General features: G+C 35.6%; 3 protein-coding genes across 3 annotated transcripts; all 3 read left to right on the top strand.

The window, feature by feature from the left end:
* The first annotated feature begins 7,031 nt into the window (after window positions 1-7,031).
* LOC131017433 (putative late blight resistance protein homolog R1C-3) lies at window positions 7,032-10,173 on the top strand. Its single transcript, XM_057946180.1, has 2 exons — window positions 7,032-7,479; window positions 7,563-10,173. The coding sequence occupies exons 1-2, from the start codon at window positions 7,198-7,200 to the stop codon at window positions 8,982-8,984; spliced, it is 1,704 nt and encodes a 567-aa protein (XP_057802163.1). The 5' UTR covers window positions 7,032-7,197; the 3' UTR covers window positions 8,985-10,173.
* On the top strand, window positions 9,026-10,093 carry LOC131018279 (putative late blight resistance protein homolog R1B-16). The gene has a single exon (XM_057947003.1). The coding sequence runs from the start codon at window positions 9,026-9,028 to the stop codon at window positions 10,091-10,093; it is 1,068 nt and encodes a 355-aa protein (XP_057802986.1).
* An 8,914-nt stretch (window positions 10,174-19,087) lies between the features above and the next one.
* Window positions 19,088-23,566, top strand: LOC131017432 (disease resistance RPP8-like protein 3). The gene is made up of 3 exons (XM_057946179.1): window positions 19,088-19,570; window positions 20,688-21,493; window positions 21,717-23,566. The coding sequence occupies exons 2-3, from the start codon at window positions 20,692-20,694 to the stop codon at window positions 23,480-23,482; spliced, it is 2,568 nt and encodes an 855-aa protein (XP_057802162.1). The 5' UTR covers window positions 19,088-19,570; window positions 20,688-20,691; the 3' UTR covers window positions 23,483-23,566.
* The last annotated feature ends 2,430 nt before the right edge of the window (window positions 23,567-25,996 follow it).

The raw sequence follows: 25,996 nt of genomic DNA, 5'->3' as shown, positions 1-25,996 counted from the left end.
AGCAACTATCACTGCCGGCCTTACAGATTCCCACATGATTTTTGTTACATTTGGGGCAATGTGGGGCCCTCTGTTGGTTATTTCCCATCTGTTTCGGTGCACTCTGGCCTCCATAGACCTGTGACTGGAAAACCCGTCCCTGCCATGGCCTCTTCTCACCTTGGTTCGGGTTACTGTTGTCCCATCTCCTCTTTCCTCTAAAATTTTGATTATGATTCTGATCATGTGAAGGTGCTGGCGTAGGTACAGTTGCAGGTCTTTCTCCTGGCATGGCTGCTTCAATGTCTAATGCTCGGCTGAGCGACTCAGTGTAAGACAATCCTCCGTGGCTTGCCAAAGCCATCCTAATTTCGTGCCTCAGACCGGCACAAAACTTTTCAGCCATCTTCTCATCTGTGTCAACTTGTTCCGGTGCATATCTAGATATATCGCAGAACATCCTGTCGTATTGAGTTACCGACATCTTCCCTTGTTTCAGATTGTAAAATTCAGCTTCCTTTTTCTTGCGGTAGCTCTTGGGTATATACTTGTCATATATACCAGCTTTGAATTGTTCCCAGGTCAGGTTTTCTAACTGCTCTGCTGTCATCGTTTTCATCCGTGCTTCCCACCAGAAATCAGCTGACCCAGTCAACTGAAAGGACATACAAGTCAGACGTTCTTGGTCGGTGCAACGCAGGAAGTTGAAAATGCGTTCAATAGCGCGAACCCAAGTTTCAGCTTCTGCCGGGTCTCCTGTCCCGTTGAAAGTAGGTGGGTTCTGTCGCAAAAATAATTCTTCAATCCGTCGTTCTGGCTGAACAGGTGGTTGAACTATTTCGGGTTCTGGTTCTGGCACTGTTTCTGGGTCTCTTCTTTCATTTCGGGGAATCCTGCCCCCTCCTCTTGGTCGTCCTCGTTTTGGCGGCATTCTATTAGGTCAAAACATAAGTTGTCAGCGCATTAAAATGCAATAAGGACATACTATCATTTCTATAGTTACTCTTTAACTCATCGAGTTCTGCTCCTGTTAAAACTTAAGCGAACATATAAATAAAACATAGCGGAATGACTTGCCACGAAAGACCAATAAGGTCACCATATATAACATAGGGAAAATTGCCTCAATGAGGACTTTACATCATCATAAAAATCTAGGTTCAAAGATCTATGTAAGTACCACACATGATGAACTGGCTATCCAGCGAAGCCATTACAAAAAGTACTCAATCACAGAACGCCCCAAGGTTTCGCGTCTCCGTCCTAATATTAGTCAAAAGTCTATGCCGACACATGGCATACAAAAGCATCAGAACAATCTATGTTTCTGGAATATTTAAATATCATCCTATTAGATATATATATAAACCGGTCTAAGAAGATCGGGTACAAGATCCCTGGGTCGGGGCATGGCTGTCTTCCTCTGGATCCTCTTCCGGATCTTCCTCTGGATCCTCTTCCGGATCTTCCTCTGGATCCTCATCTGTTTCTCCGCCAGATGGGTGCGACTCACCCCTTCCTTCACCTGCTGCCTGGCCAATGATGGCTGAGCGAATCATCTTCAAGGTGACTCGAAGAGTTGGGCGGTCGTCCATGGCCGGGGCTTTTCCCTTATTGAGGAAATCAATGGTATCGGCTAAGACTCTGTCAACGTCGGCCATAGCGGCTGCTATCTCTGCCTTGCTCAACTGCCTCGATGACAATGGTGGCTCACAGACTAATGGCACTGAACCCGTGCCAGGTGGAAAATCTCTGTAGGCTTGAGGCCTAGAGGGGCCTGCCTCAGCGTCGTGCCTCCTGGGTTGCCTTAAGATAGGGGCTGCTGGTGGAGTCGGCTCCGGAAGTGGGTCCAGTAGTTCGTCGGGCGAAGGTACTCCGACTCGAGCAAGGTCTCCCGGACGTATATACGGCCCTCGAGGAGCATTTCCCCAACGAGTGAATTGTGCCTGGATCTCAGCAGTAAATCCAGAGAAGTCATAATGCAAGTCATAGGACCTGCCAGATTGAGTGATGTAGTGAGCGGAAATCATCCTCGCCCATCCCTGCCATTCTGATGGCAGCAAATCCATTAGCCGCTCCATTCCGTCATAGTCCGATATCCCATGGTCTCTTGCAGCGACCCAGTGTCGATGGAAGCCGGCCAAGAATTGGCCTAAGTCATCACCGTGGCATCGGCGATAAGTAAAATATGAGTTCCTGATAGCATCCGGACTAGCATCTCGACGCAACGGCCGTCGTCTGGTAAAGCGCATCCTTGCCATCTATACATGAAGGTCGCATAATCAAACTCACGAATATCAAAATAGGTGGCAAAAAAAAAAAAAACAGTAGGGTTCAAACATATCTACAACAGTAAGGTAATAATTCTACTTGAGGTCTCGAAATTCAAACCACGGTATTATAATCATAATAGTCTAACACTAGACTCGAATATAATTCGTGAAGTCTTAAATATGCTGCAACTAGTACTAACTAGGTTTTTGAAAAGAGATAACTCCGCTATGTTACAGTTTCCAAACTATGTAGGGTATTCTTATTACTATGAAAAGTGTTCCCACTATACTCTGATTAAGGCAATAGTTGATTCGGTATCCGCCTCGCGTGAATAATCCGAACGAAGATCTATGCCCGTGTCACTATCTCGTGTGTGACACTTTTCTTTACTCCCCATTGTATTTTGTTTGTTGATTTCTCGTCTGGTTCACTAACTTTGTAACTTACTCATCGCCTCAATTTACAGAGAAAAGCAAAAATGTTCTTGCTAAATTCCTTCTATTGTTGTGTTCATAACAGTGATCATGCATCCTTAGCGCATCTAAGTTCATTGAGTAACATCTCCATAAAAAGGCATAAGTAAAATCAACATTTGCATCAAGGCGAAATATAAACTTCAACATTCAAAACTTTCTGTTGCATTCCTTTCTGTTGAGCATAGCGATGTGATGAAGTGCTGAGCTTTTGCCGACTGACTCTTTCATACTAGTGATCATACTAGAAAAATTTATTAACTCTAGGGTTCAGAGCAAATAAACTGCTCTGATACCACTCTGTCACGACCGGTCCTAATTAAGGATAATTAAGCCGGGAAACTGTGACTAATGGAGGGAGATTAGAAGCGGGGTAGAAAGGGAAATAATCAAACAAGAAAGGATCACATTTCATCATTTAATAAAAGGAATATTTATAATATAACAGAAGTTTAGTCGTATAGACTCAAATAACTAGTAAGTTCAGATATCTCTGACTTAGCCAAATAAACATAAAACTTCTGAGTACGCAGCGGAATATGATTCTGATTACATGTATGAAGACATGTAACCCTAGAGTTCATTAATACATAATAAGACAAAAGAATCCCGCTCGTCACTTCATCACCATCGGCAGCTGCTCAACCTGCACATTTAGAAATATATGCAGGGCTTGAGTACAAAAGTACTCAGTGGGCACGTATGCCTAAGTATAAAATACATGCTTCAAAACTGTAAATTGTCATGCCATAATAAACAGTACAGCAAGGGAGTTTTTCGCTAAAAGGCCCAAGCTTACTAAATTCATTTGTGATTCTTAAAGTTCGACTGCAGTCTAAGTTCTCTTGTAATCTATCATATCTGGAACTTTGTGCCGGAGAGGTGGCCACCTCTCACGGTCACTTGACCGGCCAACCCGCTAGATGACTCACGGTCACTGGTGTACACTAGTCCTGGCAGGATAGCTATCAACTGCTCAGGACCCGAATTCGATTGCATAATAAAAGTCACATCAGATAGATATCATACTGAAATTTAAATATTTTATGGCAAGACAATATTTGAAATAACTTCAATTAATTTAGTCATGAAATAACTTGCTTGAACGTAACATTTAAACTCATTTGATATATATGAAAGTAATGCCCACCTGTTAGAAACTTTTTGTGGTACAGTAGCTCCTTGACTGATTATTAATCTCGTGCTTGACCTTTATTACGAGAATATAAATAAGATATTGCTCGAGTAAAATCCTCAAATAATTAGAATACAGAATTAATTATGCATGATCTTTATGCATGATTTATTACTCCGAGATGATATTAGAGAATTACTACTATTAATCCTCACTATCGGATCAAATAAATACCAACTAGGTTTCATCTTGCGTGGTTGAGTAATTAACTAAAATAATCCGTTCGCTTCAGGTGTTCTAATCCGCCAATTAAATAAACCCCATTCCTCGTAGTCAATAGAAAATAAATAATACTTCAACTTATTCGCTTTATAACCTCATAATTAATCGGGCTTAATAAATAGGAACAAGTAATGTTATAAGATTAAATAATTAAAAGGCTCAACATAAGGCAGCCTAATAATTAATTAAACAAATATGGCTTGATTTAAATAAATCGTGGCATTCCAATAATTAAATTGAAAAGTTTAGTTGGAGTAATTCATGGACTCAAGTAATTAAAAAAAAATTTAGGGCCCAGTTGAATAAATAACCAAGGCCTAAAGAAAATAATTAGGAGGCCCAATCGGAATAAAATAACAAAGCCCAATGAATTAATTAAATTAGGCCCAATGAATTAATTAAATTAGGCCCAATGAATTAAACTAAAGCCCAAACAAAATAATTGAATTAGGCCCAATTATAATAAATACAACAAGACCCAAAAATAAATAATTATGAAGCCCAAAGAAAATAAAATAAAGGCCCAAATTTTCGGCCCAACTCAAGCCCACTGTAATTTAAAATAAAATCGGCCCACTGAAACGAAGCCCAAATAAGGAGTCCAACATAATTAAATAAACTCCGGCCCAATGAAATGGCCCAATTATTAAAATAAATAAAGTCCAACTCAATTAAATGAAGCCCATACAAATCAAAACAACAATTAAATCAAAGCCCATATAAATAAAATCGGAGGCCCAATCAGTAATTAAAATCGGCCATTTAAATAAAATCAGAAGCCCAATATTAATAAATAAGCCAGCCCAACTCAAGCCCATAAAAAAAATAAATCAACAAGGCCCAAAGAATTAATTAAATTAGCCCAATTAAAATAAATAAGCCCAACTTTAATTAAAATAGGAAAAGCCCAAAATTTCTTCCCCCAACATCTCGGTTCTCTCTCCCTATTTCCTCAAAATCAATTCTCGCCTTTCTCTCTCTGATCTCTCTCAAAATCGGCTGACACTCCCCTTCTCTCTCAAACCACGCTCGATCGGCCCTCCCTCTCCGGCCACTCAGCTGCCGCCTGCTCCGGTCGGCGTCGACTACCGACGCGTCGAACCCCGGCGACGTCCTCCTTCTTCTTCCTTCCCCACGCTGAATTCAAACGAGCCCTATCTCTGGAAATCATCGTCGCGGTCGCGCCTCCATCTGGAATCCGGCGGGCGGTCGTCGCGTGGAAGTCGCTGCTGCTTCGCCTGGAGTCGCCGCCGGCTGGAGTTGCTGCTGCTCGTCCGGTGGTCAGCGCCTGCTGGAGGAGCGCTGCCGCCGCCCGCTGCTTAAGCCTTCCAGCGCCGCCGTGCTGTCACTGATTTCCGCCGAGCCCCGACACCGCTGCTGCTACTGAAAGGCCGGCTTCGCCGTTGCTATCGCTGTTCCCGGCGTTGCTCCGATTTCTGGAGTCGGTCAGCTTCTTCCCCTCTAGTTGGTTAACGCCGTAGCTGTCGCCTTCAAGTCTCGCTAGCACCTTTGCCGCCGCCGCCGGGTTCTAGAATCGGCGAGATCTCCGTGCTTTCCTCACTGTGTTCGTCCGGCAGGTAGCAAGCCAGAGGCTGCCACCACCAAGGACAGTCGCCCTCCTCTTTCTCCGGCAGTTAGGCTCGGCAGTTGCTTGGGCAGTCGGCCCATTTTCCCAAAGCTAAGTTCGATTCTCTGCTGTTGTATTTCGATTCATGTTGATATGGGAGCTCTTATGGCTTTGGTTGTACAGTGGTAATATCTCAATGTATGAATCATACTACTTTCGTGAAATGCCATAAATCATGAGTTCGCATATGTGGTTTGTTATGAGCTCTATAGATATGAATACAACAGGAAAGTAACTAATGCTATTTCATATAGAGTATGTAACTTTGCTAAGTTTATCAAGCTTATTGCCATCTATCATTTGAATCGGATCATGCTTAATGGTATGAATGCAAACTGGATTGAATATGTGGTACAACAGTAATACCTTGAGAATATTTGTGTTGGTTGACTGTTGTGATATTGATGATTGAGATGAGGAATAACTGAAATATGATCAAGGTGTTATTGCTTTAAAAATGCAGGTGAAAACATGGAGAAGATGATGAATCAATATAAATCTTTACCTTAATGTTGGTAGGAGCAATGAAGAAGGATCTTTGTTCTTCTGAAATTGTTAAGTGAAAGATGAAGAATATGGTGTTCTTGGATGGAGTCAACTAAGTGTATTTGGTTTACGTGAATTGATGTAGGCTAAGTGAAAGAATTATTGTAGTGGAAAAAAAAATTGAGTAGTGGTGGGAAAAATGATGAGTGATGGGGGAAAGTGGTTGGGAAAGAGTGAATGGTTGGGGTGAAAAATGAGTGGTCAAAGATTGATGTAAAGAAAAAGAAAAAAAAATATAGAGAAGAATTAATGATGTATTTTCTATGTCTCGGTGATTCCGTAACTGAAATAAAATACTGGCTTCGATTCTGCTTGATACTGTATTTACATAAATCTCGATTTCGACATGTGATATCTCGCTAAAATCGATAAGTTATAAAATGAATAAAAATTAAATCCGTAGATTTAATTCGTTCGTTGTCCTAATATATAAATTAAATCCGCAGATTTAATTAACTCACGAGTCTGAAATAATCCACAACTTGAGTAAGAATAAAATCTAATTCCATCTCGCTTAAATAAATAACGTGACTTTGCTAAGTCAGTTATAACTCTGAAATAATATCATTGACTGCTTAAACAATATAAATTCAGGATCATAAGCTGAATTCATATCAGAATAATAACCATTTTCATTCACTGATGAACATAAATAAACACTCATTACTGGATTTAATATTTATAAAAGAGCGGGTCACTACAGATTGTGAAAGGTAGAAGAAAGCTAGCCACATATTGTTTCTGATAATAATTGAGGAGAAATAGCCATTGTTACTTATACATTGTTTTTTTTGCTGAACCTAACTAAGATTCTATCAAATTCTTGACCGAAATTCTCAGGAAAAAATATACACTTGCTTTTCCTTCAACTGAGATTGATCATGGCGGCCTATGCAGCCTTGGTTTCTGTTATGCATATCATGGATACAATCGAGCATCACCATTCCCCTCCAATTTCTATCGACAAACAACAAGTTGAATCTCTCACTCAAATTCTTACCTTTTTGCAGGAATTTCTTCAAGGTTATAAGTCCCCTGTTGCTGACGGAGACGAAGCTGATCCGCTAGAGATGCATATTGTAGATGCAGCTTATGCGGTTGAAGATGTTATCGAATCATATATTGTGAACGTGATTGAACTGGGTAGATCTAGTCCCAATGAAGTCAGTTTCATCAACTTCTATCAAGATCTACAACAAGTGATAGAAGAAATGAATCTCTAACTCAAATTTTTACTTTCTTGCAGGAATTTCTCCAAGGCTATAACACCCTCTACAACGATGAAACAGATTCTTTGGAGACGCTTATCGCAGATTTAGCTGAAGATGCTGTCGAATCTCATATTTGGGTCAAGGTTCGGTTGAGCATATCCAAACTAGCCAAAATCTGCTGCTTCTTCAACTGCTTTGGAGATGCAGCTCATGCGGTTGAAGAAGTGAATTCTAGAGAGGAGGTCAGTTGCATCAACTTCTATCAAGATCTACAGCAAGTGATAGAAGAAATGAATGTGATCAAGAAGGAAGCCATGGAGATTGCAGCCGAAGCTCAGCTGCAGAGAAAGGTCTCCTTGACTCATGCTGGCTCCTTGACATCCTCTTCCAATGTGAAGGAAAGCAAGATGGTGGGCTTTGATGACGTGCAACTTCAACTCTTGGATAAGCTCACTGGAGGGAACCGTAACCGCCAAATCATCCCAATCACAGGGATGGGCGGGATTGGTAAGACCACTCTTGCCCGACATATATTTGAGCATGCCCTTGTTAAGGAGTATTTTGATATTCGTGCATGGACTACAATTTCTCAAACTTATACTGTTAGAGAAACACTTAGTCAAGTTCTTCACCAAGTAACTGGAAATTTGGGTAGCGATCTGAGTGACGAGAACGAATTGGGAGAAAAATTGTACAAGTATTTATGCGGTAGGAGGTATATTATAATACTAGATGATATGTGGAGGGTAGAGGTGTGGGACAAGATCAGGTTTTTCTTTCCCGATTACAATGATGGGAGTCGAGTAATCGTAACGACTAGGCTATCAAACTTGGCTGCCGAGTTGACAGACTCTAACAGCATTGGTCTGAAATTTTTAGATGATGTTTGTAGCTGGAGTTTGTTCTCCAAAACTGTATTTGGGGATGAGGGTTTTCCTCTTCATCTCGAGGAAATCGGAAAAAAAATTGTTGGGAAGTGTAAGGGACTTCCTTTGTCGATTGCTGTGATTGGGGGTCTTTTGGCAAAGTCCGAACTTACACTGGAATATTGGGAGCACATAGAGGAAAACTTAACCTCAATATTGAATTTTGAGAATGATGAATATTGCTTGAGAATATTGAAACTAAGCTATGACCATTTGCCTGCCTATCTGAAGCCTTGTTTTTTGTACATGGGAGTGTTTGAGGAAGATGAGGAAATTAGGGTTGTAGAACTCATGAGATTATGGATTTGTGAAGGCTTTCTTAAACCAATAATCAATAAAAGCTCGAAAACAATTGCCAATGAGTATCTGAAGGAGCTAGTCGATAGAAACCTCATTCTAGTTCATGAGTTGGGGAAACTTGGGAATATTAAGTTCTGCAAAATGCATGATTTACTGAGAGATCTATGTTTGAAAGAAGCTGAAAAGCAGAGGTTTTATTATGTCTTAGGGCAACATTATCCTCGAGGATAAATAGCCAACGCCGCATTGTTATTCCCAGAAGCACTTCAGCTATGACAGTAAGGGATGCCATGGAAACTATGTCATCACGTGCTCGTTCTTTCATATGTCATGGTGAAATTGAGGTTCCAGAATTGCTAGATTTCAGATTTTTGAGGACATTGAGTACATATAAGTATTTCGGAGGGTATTTAGATGAAAATGTGGTGAACTTGAGGTACCTTTCGGGTGAATTTCGTGAGGGGTTCCAAATTTCTTCTTCAATTAGTCTGCTCTGGAATCTACACATACTAATTGTTTTTGGTTGTGGTGTATCTACTGCACCAGTAGAAATTTGGAAAATGCATCAGCTTAAGCATGCCAAGTTCGTACGTGGAGTAATGTATCTCCCAGATCCTCCGAGCGGGCATAGTGATGTTATGATGGAGAATCTAGAGACGCTCAAAGGAGTGCTTGATTTCAACTTGAATGAAGAAGTGGTTAAGAGAATTCCCAATATCAAGAAACTGTCTATAACATACAAGGACAGAGTGAAGTGCCTCAGCTATCTTCAATGTCTGAGTAAGCTGGAAAGCTTGAGGTGCATTATTCAATATGGAAGTGATGATGAGTATCTGCAGAGTATTAGCTTCCCGCACTCACTCAAGAAGCTGTATCTTTATTGCGAAGATAGCTTCCCGCATTTGGAGGAAATTCTGGAAAAGATAGGTTCATTACCACTTCTTGAGAAGCTCGAATTGAGATATGGGCAGTTTGCAACACGCAGTTGGGAAATAGTTGAAGGCCAATTCCCCAGCCTCAAATACTTGAGTTTGTGGCATTGTGTGGATATGGAATTTTGGACGTTAGAGGGCTTCTGTTTGCCACGCCTTGAGCAACTTCACCTCGGATGGGTGGAGTCGTTGGAGGAGTTCCCTTCAGAAATTGGAGAAATACCAACACTCAAATCAATTGAATTGTGGTTTTGCAGTGAATCAATGGCTGTGTCTTTGAAAAAGATAGTCGAGGAACAAGAGGAATTACAAGGGGACCCATCCTTTCATGTTCTAGTTAGGTCATCCAACGTCAGCCAAGAACTGCAGAGCTTGGCAACTCCCAACTTTCGTGTAGATAAATGGTAGTTTGATGTGATGAGGAATTGAATTGTGGGAATACTAGTTTGAGTGATTAATTTTCAATCTCTCTCTCTTCCTTCTTCTAACCGCCGGATCATATATGCCTTTCTTTTTATTTTACTAATAAATTAATTAATTTTTCACAAATCTTTTCTATTCATCATCTTCTTACTAACCTAAATAACTGGACTTCAATCCTCAATACATAGAATTTTTTTCCCACGCTGCCTCGCAGCTTCATCCGATGTCACGATATTTAACACGCGATTTTTCTTTTTAACTTTATATTTTGCTTATTTTTAATTATTTTTATTTTTAGCAAGATAAATCATATGTCTAGTATCTATAATCTATACCTATTATAAAAGTGTCTTGTTTTTAAAAAATCTGCTAGACCTATGTTATTCAATCATCTCGGGATATTGTAGTTCATGCTCATTCCGTTGATAGGTACAAAATAAAGCATTATTACACATGTTATCATCCATTGCAATATCCACTTCTTTTTCCAATGGGCGAAACAGGTTGACATCAAAACATTGAAAAGATTGATCCCATGTCTTCAGTTCGTAATACAAATTATGTTTATACTTCTACTTTATTAGCAAGAACCATAACTGCTAGCGATATTATCTCCAATGAAGAACAAGGTATCTCTATTAACTTTTTATAAATTGATTGATAATTAAATTAGTTAAATAGTTATCATATTTTATAGTTTTATAATCTTTATAATAGATTTTACTAATTTGATAAATTGTAGTATTAAACTGTTGGATTTAAGCGTGTGAAAAAATTAAAATATATTTTGAAGACTTCATGCCATTTACCACTAACTACCGGTGCATGAATGACTTGAATTGATAAAGTGTTGATTTATATTTAGAGTGTTTAGGTGATAATGAATACATTTAATTAAATTTCTAAACATGGCAAAGCTTGACAAATTCAATTTAAGAAATTGGTTAACTTATTTTATTAGTTAAATAATTTGAATGGAAAATCTTTTGGTTGTTAATTAGTTTGAGATTCTTTTATATAATTAAAGAATTGTTGACATAATTATTTATTTTTGATATTGTTATATTTTATTTTATTTTTCTATATTTATTGGTGTTAGAAGACAAAATGTTAAGAATGTATCGTGTAAAGAATATATTTGCTACAAGATATTGATTAGATATATATATGAAATTTAATTACTGACACAAAAAACTATATTAATTTTTATCATTTTATATAATTCTAGATATAGAATAATAGCAAATGTTATACAGGACGATTGCAATGCATGCGTTACGTCGTTCGATCAAGCAACAGAGGTGTATGTAGGATGTTCTGTGGATGAATATCTTTCTTCAATCAAAGAGATAAATTAAGATTTCTTAATTAAACACTTACTGTATTTCAAATAATTTATATTACAAAATTTGATATGACATAATTATAGCAATTATATATATTTTCACAGGGTGAAACAAACTTCATATACTATGTAAGCACACAAGCACACACATAAATGCGCTTTATGATGATGCTCAAGTCAATAAAATTCGATCAACAGGGAAATCTCAATATTGTGGCAAATGCGATCCAAAAGACATAACCAATAAAAAGTATCAATATTGGAGAAATTGAAGAAGAGTCAACTCAAGAGAAAGAAACGAACATTCACGCGAGAAATTAAAAAAAAATAGCGTCTAAGAAGAAAAAATCTTCGATGGAGTTGTAGCCTATGATACCTCAAAAGAAAAAAAAGAAGAGTAGCCAAGAAAAAGTTTGATGACTACATTGAAATTACAAGTGACAACGATCTGCCGCAGAACAACATTCTGTCGCAAACCAAAAATAAGAAGAAAAGATCTCCAATCGTCAAAATCAAACTAGAAAATATTTAATATTCGTTTTGCTCCGTACTTAGATAATTTGGGACATTTTTCTTAGCTTTTTTTTGCATTTTTATTTAGACGTATAGTATGAATATTACATTCTTACATTTACATTTATTCATTAATAGTTTCATTAATTCATTTTTAAATTTTAATTATAGTCAATAAGTCAATTTAATAATACAATTATTAATTAAAATATTCAAACTATATAATAATATGAATGTCTTTTATTTTCATGGTATAAAATCACATGTATTAAACGTGCATCGCACGTTCTTACTGCTAGTAGGGATAAAATAGGCAATCCACATAATGTGGATAAGAGCACCTTTTTCATTAGTATAGATATAGATTGATAGTTTAATCTAACTCCATCCTAAAATTGCATTTTTGAATTTAATTGGTTGGGAAGTTACCTAGCCTTATCGACTGATTAGGCGTATTTTATATGCATATTTTGGGTGTTTTAGTATGATTTATATGCTTCTTTATTTTTATATATAATCCTTATGATATGATTTACGAGCTTAAGTGAATTTTGATGGTATTTGATAGGTTTTGGAGAAAATATTTGCTTTTGAGAAGAGTTTTGAAGTTTAAAGCCATGAAGAAAGAATCTGTGCGCGCAAGCTGAGCATGATGCCCATACAAGCTGAATTCGAGTTTTAATTATGGGCCTTTATTTTATTCTTTCAGTAGTGGGCTTTATATATAAGCCTTTATTCTCCTAAGGGCTTGTGCCACTTTTGTTTCCTTTAGTATTAGATTAGGTTTGTTTAATTTTTATATATATATATATATATATATATATATATATATATATATATATATAGGGGTGGGCTACAATAAAAACACTCTTAAGTGTATAAAATATAAACGTTTCTTAATGTACGAATTTTATGTAGAACACGTATGAATTTATCCAACAGAGTTACGAATTGCGAAAATAATTGTTTGTTACCTTTGGGATTCGAACTCAGGACCACGAATTCATCCAACAGGGTAACGAATCAACCGTAGATCTTGATGATCTAAGGGCTGAAAATCATTTATATTTTATACACTTAAGAGTGTTTTTATTCTAGTCCTCCCCTATATGAGTTCGAGGGTTTTTTAGGACAGTAACTTAGATTGATTCGGAAATTAGGACAATAACTTTCGGACTTGTAAAAATAGGACACTAATTTTTTTAAGAGTAAAATAGGACACTAATTAATAAGTGTTGCATCCGCAGGACATTTTTCGGCCAATTATCGGCCGAGAAATGATCTATTTTTACGACGCTTATTAATTAGTGTCCTATTTTTACTCTAAAAAAAATTGGTGTCCTATTTTTACAAGTCCGAAAGTTATTGTCCTAATTTCCAAGTCAACATAAGTTATTGTCCTAAAAAATCCTCTGACTCTCCCCTATATATATATATATATATATATATATATATATATATATATATAGGGAGAGGTTCAAGAAAGAACCATAAATAAAAAAAGAACGGAGAACCATTTTCAGCCATTCGATTATCAAGATCTACGGTGGATGTATCATCTTGTTGGATGAATGCAGATCATAGGTTCGAATCCTGGAGGGAGCAATTTTTATTTTATTTTTTTAGTGCATTAATTTTAACAGCGAATGCATTAATTTTTACGGTGAATGCATTAGATTTGATGGTTCTCACGTTATTACAAATAATGTAGTTCTCTCTAGAACCACACCCTATATATATATATATATATATATATATATATATATATATATAGGGGTGGGCTATAATAAAAACACATCTTTTTGTAAAAACTAAAAACGGCTAAAATGTATGAATTCTATGTAGAACACGTATGAATTAGCTGTGTAACTGTATGAATTGCGAAATTCATACGTGTTCTACATAGAATTCATACATTTCGCAATTCATACAGTTACACAGCCAATTCATACGTGTTCTACATAGAATTCAGCCGTTTTTAGTTTTTACAAAAAGATGTGTTTTTATTATAGCCCAACTCTCTCTCTCTCTCTCTCTCTCTCTCTCTCTCTCTCTCTCTCTATATATATATATATATATATATATATATATATATATATTACTTGTTGGAAAAACAATAGACGACAGGTCGCGAGTTTTGGAAGTTCAATCAATTTTTTTCTTCTTTATTTCTCGCAATTATTTATTTAATTTATTTTGTTATGCCTTTTAGTTAATTTCTTTTATTCTGGCAACGATTAAGGAAGCATTAACAAGATTATTTTGTGGATCTAATTTGTTCTTATACTTTATTTTATGTTTGCATTTGTGATTCTCTGTGTTTATCGTTATTAATTGTTTTAATCCATTAGGTAGTGCACAATATTTAGTGGGTTAGAATTAATTATACAACCAATTGAATTGGCCATACGTAATTATGGTTTAGATTTGATTAGTGGTAAATTGGCACATCAGGGTCAAGGGCAAAACAGTCTTAATTCAATAATCATGCGTAAGAGTTTATTGGTTTTGAATTGAGTTTCTCTAGAAATTAATGTTGTCGACTCACTATACCTATAGAGCATCTCTTACAGTTGTCAGTCGATTAGGGTAGTAATTAGTGAAGAAAATAAGATCAAGTCAGAAGCGTCTTTTGTGGTTATAATTGGTTTGCTTGCATGAATTAAAGTTATATTTGCATCAATAATCGGAATAACTAAGCTAGGGTGGACTTAATTGATTGCTGAAATTCTTTATTAATTGTTGGAGTTTTATATTTATTCTTTAGAATTAGAACCATTGCAATTCTTTTGAATTTTATTTATTTATTTCTATTTTAGTATTTTCATATTTTCTCCATAAATTTTGTTTGTTGAGTTACTTTGCATATTGAATTTTAGGAGAATTCTCACCGATCATTTGGGAGACGATCTTGCTTAATGCTGACTGTGCAGTATAGGCATTTGGCTGACTGCTGGATATTTTTGATGTAAAACGACGCACTATGGACCTCAGACTTATTCTCGAAAATAATCTTCAAAATAGATCTGTTAAATGCAGAAGCATGTGGGGTGAAAGTGGAAGTTGACCCTCATTAATCATTCAGCTGGTTTCTTATAATATTTTATTAGTAGTTGTTAAATATTCACATTATTTGGCTTCTTCAACTCGACATTCAATACAATTAATGATCATCACAACTTTCTAACAATCAAAATCCCTAATTCCACTCAAACCTAATTCACTATTTACACTAAACTAGGGGTGGGACGGTATGGTATACTTTAATAAATTGTTCATTCCTTATACCTTATCTTTACCTCCGGTATGAAGAAATTTCATACATTTACCTTACCTTTACGTATGGTATACCTTTAATGACGGTATGAAAGAATCTCATACATTTACGGTACCTTTATTTCGGTATATGGTACTACGCGTATTCCGGTATACCGTGGTTTCGGTATACCGTGGACCCGCGGATCTGACGGATCTGGATATGGATCCAAAATTTTTAGATCCACGGATCTGGATCTGGATCTGGATCTGGTATTGGCCAGACCCGGTCCAGATCCGACCCGTTGCCATCCCTAGTAATGATTCTGAGTTTTTTGTGGGGTGGATTTAATTTGTAATTAAGAAGATTCTTTTGTGATATTGTATTCCAGATATTCATGTATGTCCATTACCATCCGGCATCGGTTTCTTGCTATCCCTTGTCATTACTTCTGATGTTGAAATTCATAGATTGGCATTGACCTACTTAAAGCAGCAATTTTGTTGTATTTAACTGAAGCTTCTTCATACGTTTTGATGTTGTGGTACTAGATATGGTGGAAAACTGACCTGTTTTCACAGTGTACGTGAACAACAAAGACGACAACTTAACAGAAATTGATAACTATAAATTTCTTAGTTAATTTTCAAATTTGTTTGCAATCTGTTTGTGGAATTGGGAGGATGGGCGTTTGTGCATGGGTCGAAGCCACAAGGATGTTTCCTTCAGCAATCTTGTATTTCAAGGTTTTGATTTGGTTGCTTAATTTTGTGCTTTTTGGGGTTGATTGTTTGGGTGTTTGTGAGAATCTCAAATTTTGAATTTGTTGATGTTTTTTCTGCTCAAATTTCTATGTTGTTCCTTTTCTCCAACTTGGAAATGATTGAATTTTGAGATTTAGTTTTTACGAATATAAATGCAATTTTATTATTGTGCTTTTTGTGGGATTGATAATTGATTCTTCCGATTTTTAATTTTTTTCTTAGTTAGTTAATATTTATGAATTTTATATGTGGTTGAATAGGAAGCAATGAGGCATGGTTCGATCCTGATGGATTGATTAATTCAGATGGAGAAGATGAATTTTATAGTGTTCAAGATGGTTAGTTTTTACCCATTTTTTACCCTTTTCTTGATTCAAAAATAATATAACTGCACTTGTGTTTATTTATGATGTTATACATTGTTGACTTGATTTAAAATGTTGCAGATGTATCTCAAACTGGATCCTTATCAAATTAAGAGGAATTCAAAAGGGAGGTTTAAACAAGAGTGATTTATTTGACTGGATTTAATGTTCTTGACCTTCTTGATTGAATCGATAATATATATGTACGTGTGTGTGTGTGAATTGGTTTCATTTTTTATGGTGTGCGTTGTGTACTTATAGATTTAATTATATAGTTTTGAGGAGCTGTAATGGTGCTTAACATGTTGCTATATATAAAATTTAGGAGTTCCATAAGTGCAGCTTCTTCTGTTACCATGCGAAATATGTTACTTATATTTGAACAAGAAATTCAAATAATGACCTAGATAAACTCCCATACTAGAAACTGTTCTAGAGACAAACAACAAATTCTAAACCCTTCACTACTTTTTAGTATACTTTGTGAAATAGTTGAATTATATCCTCCAACAATTCTGCATTATTACAAAAAAATTGCATGATTCCCACGCAAAGCCACCATATATGCATCACAAAATAATGCAAAACATCATAAATAATTCACTAATAATGTATAACATTAGAAATAGAAATCTATACAAAATAATTTAAACTAAAGTAATAAGTCTGAGAAAATTAAGACGAGAAAAGTTGTTTGTAAGATGACTAACAAAAAAAAGGAAAGTCTTGCGAGCATTTCTTATTGTGATGTTAAAAAGAAGGAATCAGCTTAAATATTTGATGTTTCGGTAATGGGTGGCGGGAATCTGACGGGTAGTGGGTGGCGAGTATATCTGACGTGTAGTGGGTTGGTGGATACCCGATGGGTGGCGGGCGGGTATGGGTGACAAATATTAGTGCACACGAAGTTGAAATTTTCTCTAAAATTTGCTGCAGTTTCGTGGTGATTTATTTATTGGGTGGTTTATTGCATGATTCCGACGCTGAGAAGCAGCAACGGCCCTACCTCTCAAGCCTGGCAGTATCCGACGGGTAGTGGGTGGCAGGTATCCGACGGATAGCGGGTGGCGGATATCCGTGGATTGCGGGTATGGGTGGCAAATAGTAGTGGGTGAATATACGAATATACGTTTCGCTAAGTCATGTGAAGGATGAAAGTCCTCTTTAATTAATTTTATTTATTTATTTTAGTTTGATATTTAACGAATACCTATGTCATGTTAATACTTATTTTATTGAATAATATTCATCATTTATAAATATATTATGAAAAAGAGGTGTTTTTTTATTTATAAACTATAACATCAAATAATTCCCGTCGAATTTCGACGGGTTACACACTAGTATAACTATGTAACTCAAATAAGGTGAATAATATATTATAACTATGTTATAAATTCATGTATTATATTTTATTTATTTTTTTATCATTTGATGATATTTATAAATTCATGTACTTGTATATATTCATATAATATAGATTATATACATCATTTTATTAGATTTATCAATATTTTTAAAAATATAAACATAAAAATATATATTATATATTTTAAAACTATAGATTTTGATACGGTATATATTGCGGTTCTCGATCGGTATATACATGTATACCATTAATAAGGTATCATACCTTATGCCGGTATATACCTTTCATACGGTATTTATTGACTTTTTCGGTATATAGCGTGGTATCGGTATACACCGGTATACCCCGATATCTGAAAAATTCATACCTATACCTTACCGTAAATCTTCGGTATGGTATCATACCTTACCGAAAAATCCGATATACCTTACGTTCGGTATTTTTCGGTACGGTATGGCCGATTTACCGAGTTTTCGGTATATTTCCCCAGCCCTACACTAAACACTGCCAGATTCTACCGCGTCGCTCCCAGCTGTAAATTTGATAATACTGTGAATCCAACTTCAATATTGGATGTTCAATATTTTAACAAGTAAAACAAATACTCCCTCCGTCCACAATTTAATGCCCTACTTGCCTTTAAAAATCTGTCCACAATTTAATGCCCTGCTTTTTGTACCCTTTTACTCTTCTTCTTTTCCTATATTTACTACCATTTGCCACTCATGGACCCACCTTAAAACACCTTTATCATTTTTATATTATATATTTACTACACTTTATCACTAGTGGACCCACTCACAACACCTTTATCACTTTAGGGTGCGTTCTCTTTGGTTGTAAATTTATCATGGGAAAAAGAAGGATAAACAAAATTTAACCTTTAAAATCATTTTTTTCTTTTCCCACATTTCCTACTTGACCCCTACTCATTCCTCATTCACACTACAAAGGAGTGATAATATTATCACACCATTTTTGGAGGGATAATATTATCCCTCCTTTGTAGTGTAAATGAGAAATGAGTAAGGGTCAAGTAGGAAATGTAGAAAAAGAAAGGAAGGATTTAAAGGGTGAAATTTTGTTTATCCCTCATTTTCTCATGATAAATTTAGAACAAAAGAGAACGCACCCTTAGTGAACTATCATTATCACTTTAGTCAACTACCCTTATATTTCATCCATATCACCTTTTTCAGTTTTCTTAGTCTCCGTGCCCACACCCAAATAGGGCATTAAATCATGGACGGAGAGAGTAGTATTAATATGTTTTGGTGGTAGGATCGATATTGGATCAACTTTTACTTGTTTATTACAATCTTATCTTATGTCAGAAACATTAAGTGAACACCTTGTTTCATGTGAAAACGTGCAAATAATGAATTTAAACTGTCGAAGCCACCAAATGTTTTTGTATTTTCCATTGTAACGGAAGACTTTTGGAATCCTACACCGTTAAACCAAAGCAAAAGCTATGGAAAAGGGGAGGATTGATTGATTCGGAAAGTAGATCGAGACGAGTAAGAAGAAGAATAAAAAAAAGGTATTTAGATATATATCTTTTAAACTTGTTTTTTCATCCCTTCAAATTTTATGTGTGAAACAATAAGTCAACGCTTCAGCTGGCTTCATGTTTGTTACTTGTGCACACTATTTGGCTTCTTCAATGTTCAATATATTCAGTCATGCATTCACTTTCTAACATTCTGAATCCCTATAATTCTACTCAAACAAAATTCACGATTTAGAGCCCTAATTAAATCTAATCACAGTAAACACCACCGGATTCCGCCGCGCCTCCATCCCCCAACCACTGCTTCTTCGTCCTTGGTCCGTCGCTAGCAGCCCAGGTATGTTATCTTAAATCTTCTCGAATACAAATTACAATGTTTGCTTATTTACTATTGTCAAAATGGAATGAAGAATTAGTTGTATCAATTGAAAATATCATAGGATATGAAGAAGATTATGAGTTTATCACAGTGTGATTGCGCGATTATTTTAAAACTATTTCATTCGATCCGTACTCTAATTTAGTGAAATGAAATTCATGAATCAAAAATTGCATTAGATAATTTCACAAATTTATATAGTAACGAATCCCCATCCAATTTCAAGGGGTTACTTACTAGTTACATAAATAAGATACTTCCTCTGTCCACTAAAAGTGGCCTGTATTCCATTTTGGACCGTCCCACTATAAGTGGCCTATTTCCACAAATGACAAAGTTTAACCCTTTAAAAAGGTGTGGACCCTACCACTTTTAACACATTTACACTTTCTTAATTCCCGTGCCGAAAAGTTTTGAGCCACTTATAGTGGGACGGAGGGAGTACTGAATAAACAGGGATTCAAAAAACGGATATAACTAAGGGTGATGCAACCTTTATCTTTTATTGAACCTTGATTTCAAATATAGTTTATTATCTCAATCTCTCTTTAATAGCACTCAAAGGTAGAACAAGAAAGACAATCATCCAACAAATGAAATAGCTAAAAGAATTAGAACAAAATAATCATCCAAATAATACTACTTGTACTCAATTGTGAAAACTTCAATCTCACTTATATGAATTAATTGCGACCAAAGATGATTTAATCCAAAAAAAAAATTCCTGTCAACAATGTCTTGAAGTCCAAAAGTACCTGAATGATCAAACCTAATAGAAATGATTCCTCACTAGTAAACCTATAGGGCACTCTCAAGTTCATGGACTAAAAATGTAAAAAATTTAATTCCTAACCCATTAAGTGGTGACTACATCCTAAAGTAGTACTAAAAATTAAAACCCCTATCAAATTCCTAAAAATGTTTACTTTGCTTGAGAAATTGGGCATAGAAGAATTGGATCAAAACTCAAGCTTTTTGTGTCATTGTTTGACCTGAAGATTCTTAAACACCTAATTTTAAGAATTGGATCAATTTCTTTCTTCTTGAACTTGTTCTATGTCCCAACATGAAACAGAAACATGTCGGAGGCCCTCCTCTCATCGGTGATACAGAAGCTGGACAATAATTATCGAGAGTACACTCTCGATGAAGCGAATAAGCATGAAACTGTTTCTGTATTATTTCTCAATAAGCAAATGGAAAGGGTAATTAAAGAGATGAGAGAGATTGTGGATATTGTGAGGGATAAGAAGTTGGAAGAGGGGAGAAGCCTCAATTTTTTAGTATCTGACCTTGTCGACGTGGCTGAGGATGTCATCGACCTTTTCAAACAACGCAAAAGCTGTACTTGGCTATATGAGTCCATCCATAGTTGGATGGGAGAGATCAAAAAGCGCATGCTTAAACTGGGAGATGATGGGGCGGAGATGAGATCATTGGAAAATGTTGATGAAGAAGAAGATGACAAATATCCATTGGTGGGCGTGGAAGAAGATGTGAAAATGCTGATTCGCAAAAGGATTATTGATATGGGAAAGTCGAAGAATATTCTTATCAAAGGGATGCCTGGTGTCGGAAAGACAACTCTTGCCAGAGAGATATACAACCATCCAACCGTCATTAAGCACTTCGAGCGCCGTGCTTGGGTATCTTATTCTATTAACCTCACTATTAAAGAGCTACTTATCAAATTGATACAACAGGTAATACTAATAGATCTTGAGAGTTTCTATAAATCTTCGTTATTGGAGAATATGGACAACCGAAGCCTCCGAGATATGCTATGCCAACACCTGCAAGGGAAGCGATATTTTATAGTTCTCGACGACGTGCCCAAACAAATGCACCTCAAGTCTTTCATGAGAGCTCTTCCAGAACAATGTATGTATGATCATCTTTCGTCTGCTTATGATCTAGTCGTGTTGCGCTAACTTAGATTTTAACTTAAGCGCTGCTTCAAAATTTAAAGTTTATGTGATTAAACTTAAAATAAATTGCAAACATAATTAGTGTCCAATGTTATTCTTTTAAATAATACAAGACTGAATCAATAACCTTCTTACTGTTCCTTTTTGTATTCTTAATGTTATTCTTATGCAAGCAGACAATGGAAGTAGATTGCTGCTCACAAGTCACACGACACATGTCGACATATATGTAGGTGATGGAAATGTTTATAAGATGAAACCTTTGGATTCTAAGAAGAGCTGGCAATTGTTTCTGAAAACAATAAACCATGGCAATAAATTAACGGGCGAGCACAAATTCCCAAAGTCCTTGGAGTATATGGGAAAACAAATGTTGGAAAAATGTGGCGGTCTGCCATTAGCTATAAAAGAGGTGGGAAAGCAGTTAGCAAAAAAGAAAGTCTCAGGGGAGAGCGAATGGGAACAACTTCTTGAATCAATTGATTTTGGTTCAACATTGAAGTTGTTGGAACCATTTTATCATAAATTGGATCCCAAACTGGAGTCGTGTTTCTTGTCTATGGCCTTCTTTAAGGAAAATACAACATTGAGGGTAGAAAAGTTGTCACAGATTTGGGTTATAGGAGGATTGGTTTCAAAATATAACTATCGATCATATTTAAATGGTTTAGTTAATGAATCTGTTATTGAAGTCAAGGAAAAGAGCACGGAGTATGGCATGAATCCTATGCTACACATGCTATCCATCCAAAAGGCAAAGGAGAAACTAGGTTTTGAGATCCTAAGGAACAATGGAAATAATCAACCCTCTGAGAGTCCTCGTCATCATCGTGTCATCATTTGTAGCAGAGACAAGTTCAACCACTCGACGGATCAAGATAAACATCTTGTTTCTCTCTTCTTCCATGGAGGTGGCTACTTGGACACTAGTCCATCTTATTGGAAGAGCTTTGAACAACTTAAGATACTTGACCTGGAAGATTTTGGGTTGAAGATTTTACCGGAAAGTATCGGCACATTGATGGAATTAAGATACTTGGGGTTGAGAAATAATTACATAAAAGAGCTTCCAGAGTCGTTGGGGTGCTTGAAAAAGCTTGAGGTTCTTGACATAGCTCAAAACTTTATGGTGGAGGTGCCAGATGTTATATGGGAATTGTGTAGCCTTCTTCACCTCTACCTGTCTGATATGATCTGCCGGAAGCCTTTTAAGATTGATGTGCTATGGATGCTGAGGACCTTAACCTACATCTCGGTTGATAATTGGACTTATGAGATCTCGGGCATAAAAAAAGCGATGTTTCTTGAGAAATTGGGCATAGAAGGATTGGATGGAAACTCAGATGTGAGCAAGCTCTTTGTATCATTGGCTGTGCTGGAGGATCTTAAACACCTAATCTTAAGAGGGTATCGTTTCAGAAGCATGCCTTGTTTGGATGAGATTGGTATTCTACACAAGCTCGAAACACTCAAATTGGATGGACTCCTTGCCAGGCTTCCAAGGAGTTTCCCTCCCAAGATTAAATCATTGACGTTGATTGATAGTTGTCTTGATGAAGACCCCATGCCACTACTAGCAGAGAAGTTACCCAAGCTAGAGTGCCTCAAATTGCGGAATGCATACACTGGTCAACAAATGGTGATCTTGGATGACAATTTTCCCGAGCTCAAAGTCCTGCACATCGAAGAGTTATGGAATCTGAGAAATGTACAATGTGGAAAAGGTGCAATGTTTCGTCTCAAGAAGTTAGAAATACATGATTGTCCATATTTGGATACCCTCCCGAAAGCAATTCAGAGGATGATCCTGCTGAAGGAGATAATGATAGTGACAACCAAAAGCAATGCAGCAAAGCTCAAGAATTTATACTTAATCCCCGAAATAGGGTTCATGAATCTCAATCCATTAGCTAGAACAGTTCGCGTTGTTTTGTACAGTTGATTTATCTTCTCCTTTGGTGGTTGTGTGTTTGTAAATGACATTTAGTTGCTTTGGCAATTGTGATTTCTTCATCATATCTTATTTCACAAATACTCATGTGCAACCGGTTGAACCGTGCAACTGGGTTTCCAGAATGACACTATTTTATTCGAAAAATGACACTTGAACATTTTCGAATGACACTTGATCTTCAAGTGTCATTTGTATATTGAAGTAGTGTCATTCAGAAACTAGTTGCACGGTGTAACCGGTTGCACGGGAGAGTGCCTGATCATCTTATTTTGACAACGCCATGTTTTTCTGGGAAGCTTTTTGATTGTTTGGATGTTTGATTTTCTTCCTTGATTTCCCCTTAGGCGGTTGTGTGTTTTGTAAATGACAGTTGTGGTTTCTTCATATCTTATTTGTTCTCTGTTCCTTCTCAAGTTACGGCAGATCCCGATGCAGACGCCGTGCTCCAACAGCTTGATGGATTTCAACTTAAGATATAGACAGTTTCCACTTCTATATCCCATGTTCAATAACCCCTACTTTTTACTCATATAACTCTATATTTAGCTTAATATGTAGAGAGCTCTTCCCTTCCTGAGGATTCGCTATGGTTCGCGCTGTTACAAACGAATCTGTGAATACTTTGAAAGGTGAACAATTATGCTCTATACCAGCAACCAGGAGCGGAGCCAGACTTTTGATTCAGGGGGGTCCAAAAAATTTTTAACGTAACTTTGAAAGTGTGGCAAAGTAAATCACTCATCTTTTATAATTTTTGCAATTTCATCCCCCAATTTTTTCGATTGTCGAATTGTTAACTTAAAGTTTGTGTGAATTATTTCTCCATGTAATATTCATGTTACGATGTATTTTTCAATAAAATTACTACATATTGAAAATTATGGTGCAAATACAAGATACAGTCTCTTCTAATTTGGAAAAAAAAATTAATTGAAATTGTACGAAACGACGTCGTTTAGGCCTCACAAAAACGACGTCGTCTTTACTAATCCACGTAAGTTGCAATTCAACACTCTGACGATCTAAATAAAATAGGGGACGTAATTGAAAAAATTGAAAAAATAGTAATTTCATTCGCCACAATCAAAAGTCATGTTAAAATTACAAATTTGAAATAGTTTGTGATTTTATTTGCAAAAATCTCATAAAACTTTGTAAGATAAAGTAACTTTCAATATCAAATTAAAAAAATAAATCTCTAAAATCCAATCCAATCATAATATGTATAAATTAATTATGTGTTCACTTCTTCAAAACGTCTTAACTCTAAATATTGCATACCAATTACAGTTTAAAATAGCTCAACATAATAATAATGTAGATAAAATTATATATTTTTTATGTTTAATATAAAATTAAGAAAATACCCCTACTATTTTTTAAAATCCCAGGGGGGGCCCAGTGACCCCCCTGCCCCACCCCTAGCTCCGCCCCTGCCAGCAACAATACCATTAACAACAACCATAATTTCTGCTGGACATTTAATATAACTAGTATGCCCTCCCGTGCGATGCACGAGCCACAATATATGTATTTATTTTTTGAATTTTTAATTATGTAAAAATATCATAATGTTAGATCAATTGGTAACAAAAAAAATTATGTTAACTCAAATATTAGTATTTAATTTAAAATAATGTATAATAACATTATTATCAATTCAATGAGTATAATATTAAATTTAATGAGTATTGTATAATAATAATTAATATGTATAATAACATTAAACCATCAATATAAAAAAATTAATAGTCATCATTTAATTAATATAATAATTTGAAGAATTTTGGGCTCTTAAAAATCCAAACTGCATTATTATTAAAAGTTCATATTGAAACAGCCCAAACTAATTTAAAGATCAAGTAAAATATGAATAATATAAAAAGGAAAATATAACAAAAAATATATATCTTTATATAAATAAATAAATAATTCATATACATAATGAAATAGATCTATATAATATTTTAATTCTAATTTTAATATATATAACTATTTTTTATGTATAAATTCACATTAAAGTTAATATAAATTTTGTTCTCCTTAATTTAATTAAAAACTATTATAATTTTAAAAATACTTTGAAAATGATATAATTAAGCAACCATGTAAACATTTTTTTAAAGGAAAAAAAATGGCATCTACTTATCTTTTTCACCAACAAACGAAAACAAAATGAAAAAAATAGCATGTGTTCAAAAATTAATTTAGACATTTTAAACGATCATAATTTAGACACTTTAAACGATTAATTTTCAATATTATAATCTTTACATCAAATTAAAGATCATCTCGTAATCATTCATATTGAATATTTTTTCATGAATAGAAGTTAACAAATTTTTGAATAAAATTAAAATAGAAAAAAGAAGAAAGAAATTAAATTTGGAGGGAAGAAGTGAGAGGAGAGAGAGAAATTGGAGGTAAGAAAATTCCTCTTTTATATTATACTATGGATTAATCACAACTTTCTAGCATTCAAAATCCCTAATTCTATTCAAA

Source organism: Salvia miltiorrhiza, chromosome 3 (assembly GCF_028751815.1).
Source record: "Salvia miltiorrhiza cultivar Shanhuang (shh) chromosome 3, IMPLAD_Smil_shh, whole genome shotgun sequence".
NCBI classification, from domain to species: Eukaryota; Viridiplantae; Streptophyta; class Magnoliopsida; order Lamiales; family Lamiaceae; genus Salvia; species Salvia miltiorrhiza.
This window is presented reverse-complemented; position numbering and strand designations above follow the sequence as displayed.

Coding starts and splice junctions, on each gene's coding strand:
- LOC131017433 (XM_057946180.1), top strand. CDS start 7,198: ATGGCGGCCTATGCAGCCTTGGTTTCTGTTATGCATATCATGGATACA. Junction 7,480..7,562: donor GTAGATCTAGTCCCAATGAA/GTCAGTTTCATC, acceptor ACTTTCTTGCAG/GAATTTCTCCAAGGCTATAA.
- LOC131018279 (XM_057947003.1), top strand. CDS start 9,026: ATGACAGTAAGGGATGCCATGGAAACTATGTCATCACGTGCTCGTTCT.
- LOC131017432 (XM_057946179.1), top strand. CDS start 20,692: ATGTCGGAGGCCCTCCTCTCATCGGTGATACAGAAGCTGGACAATAAT. Junction 21,494..21,716: donor GAGAGCTCTTCCAGAACAAT/GTATGTATGATC, acceptor TTATGCAAGCAG/ACAATGGAAGTAGATTGCTG.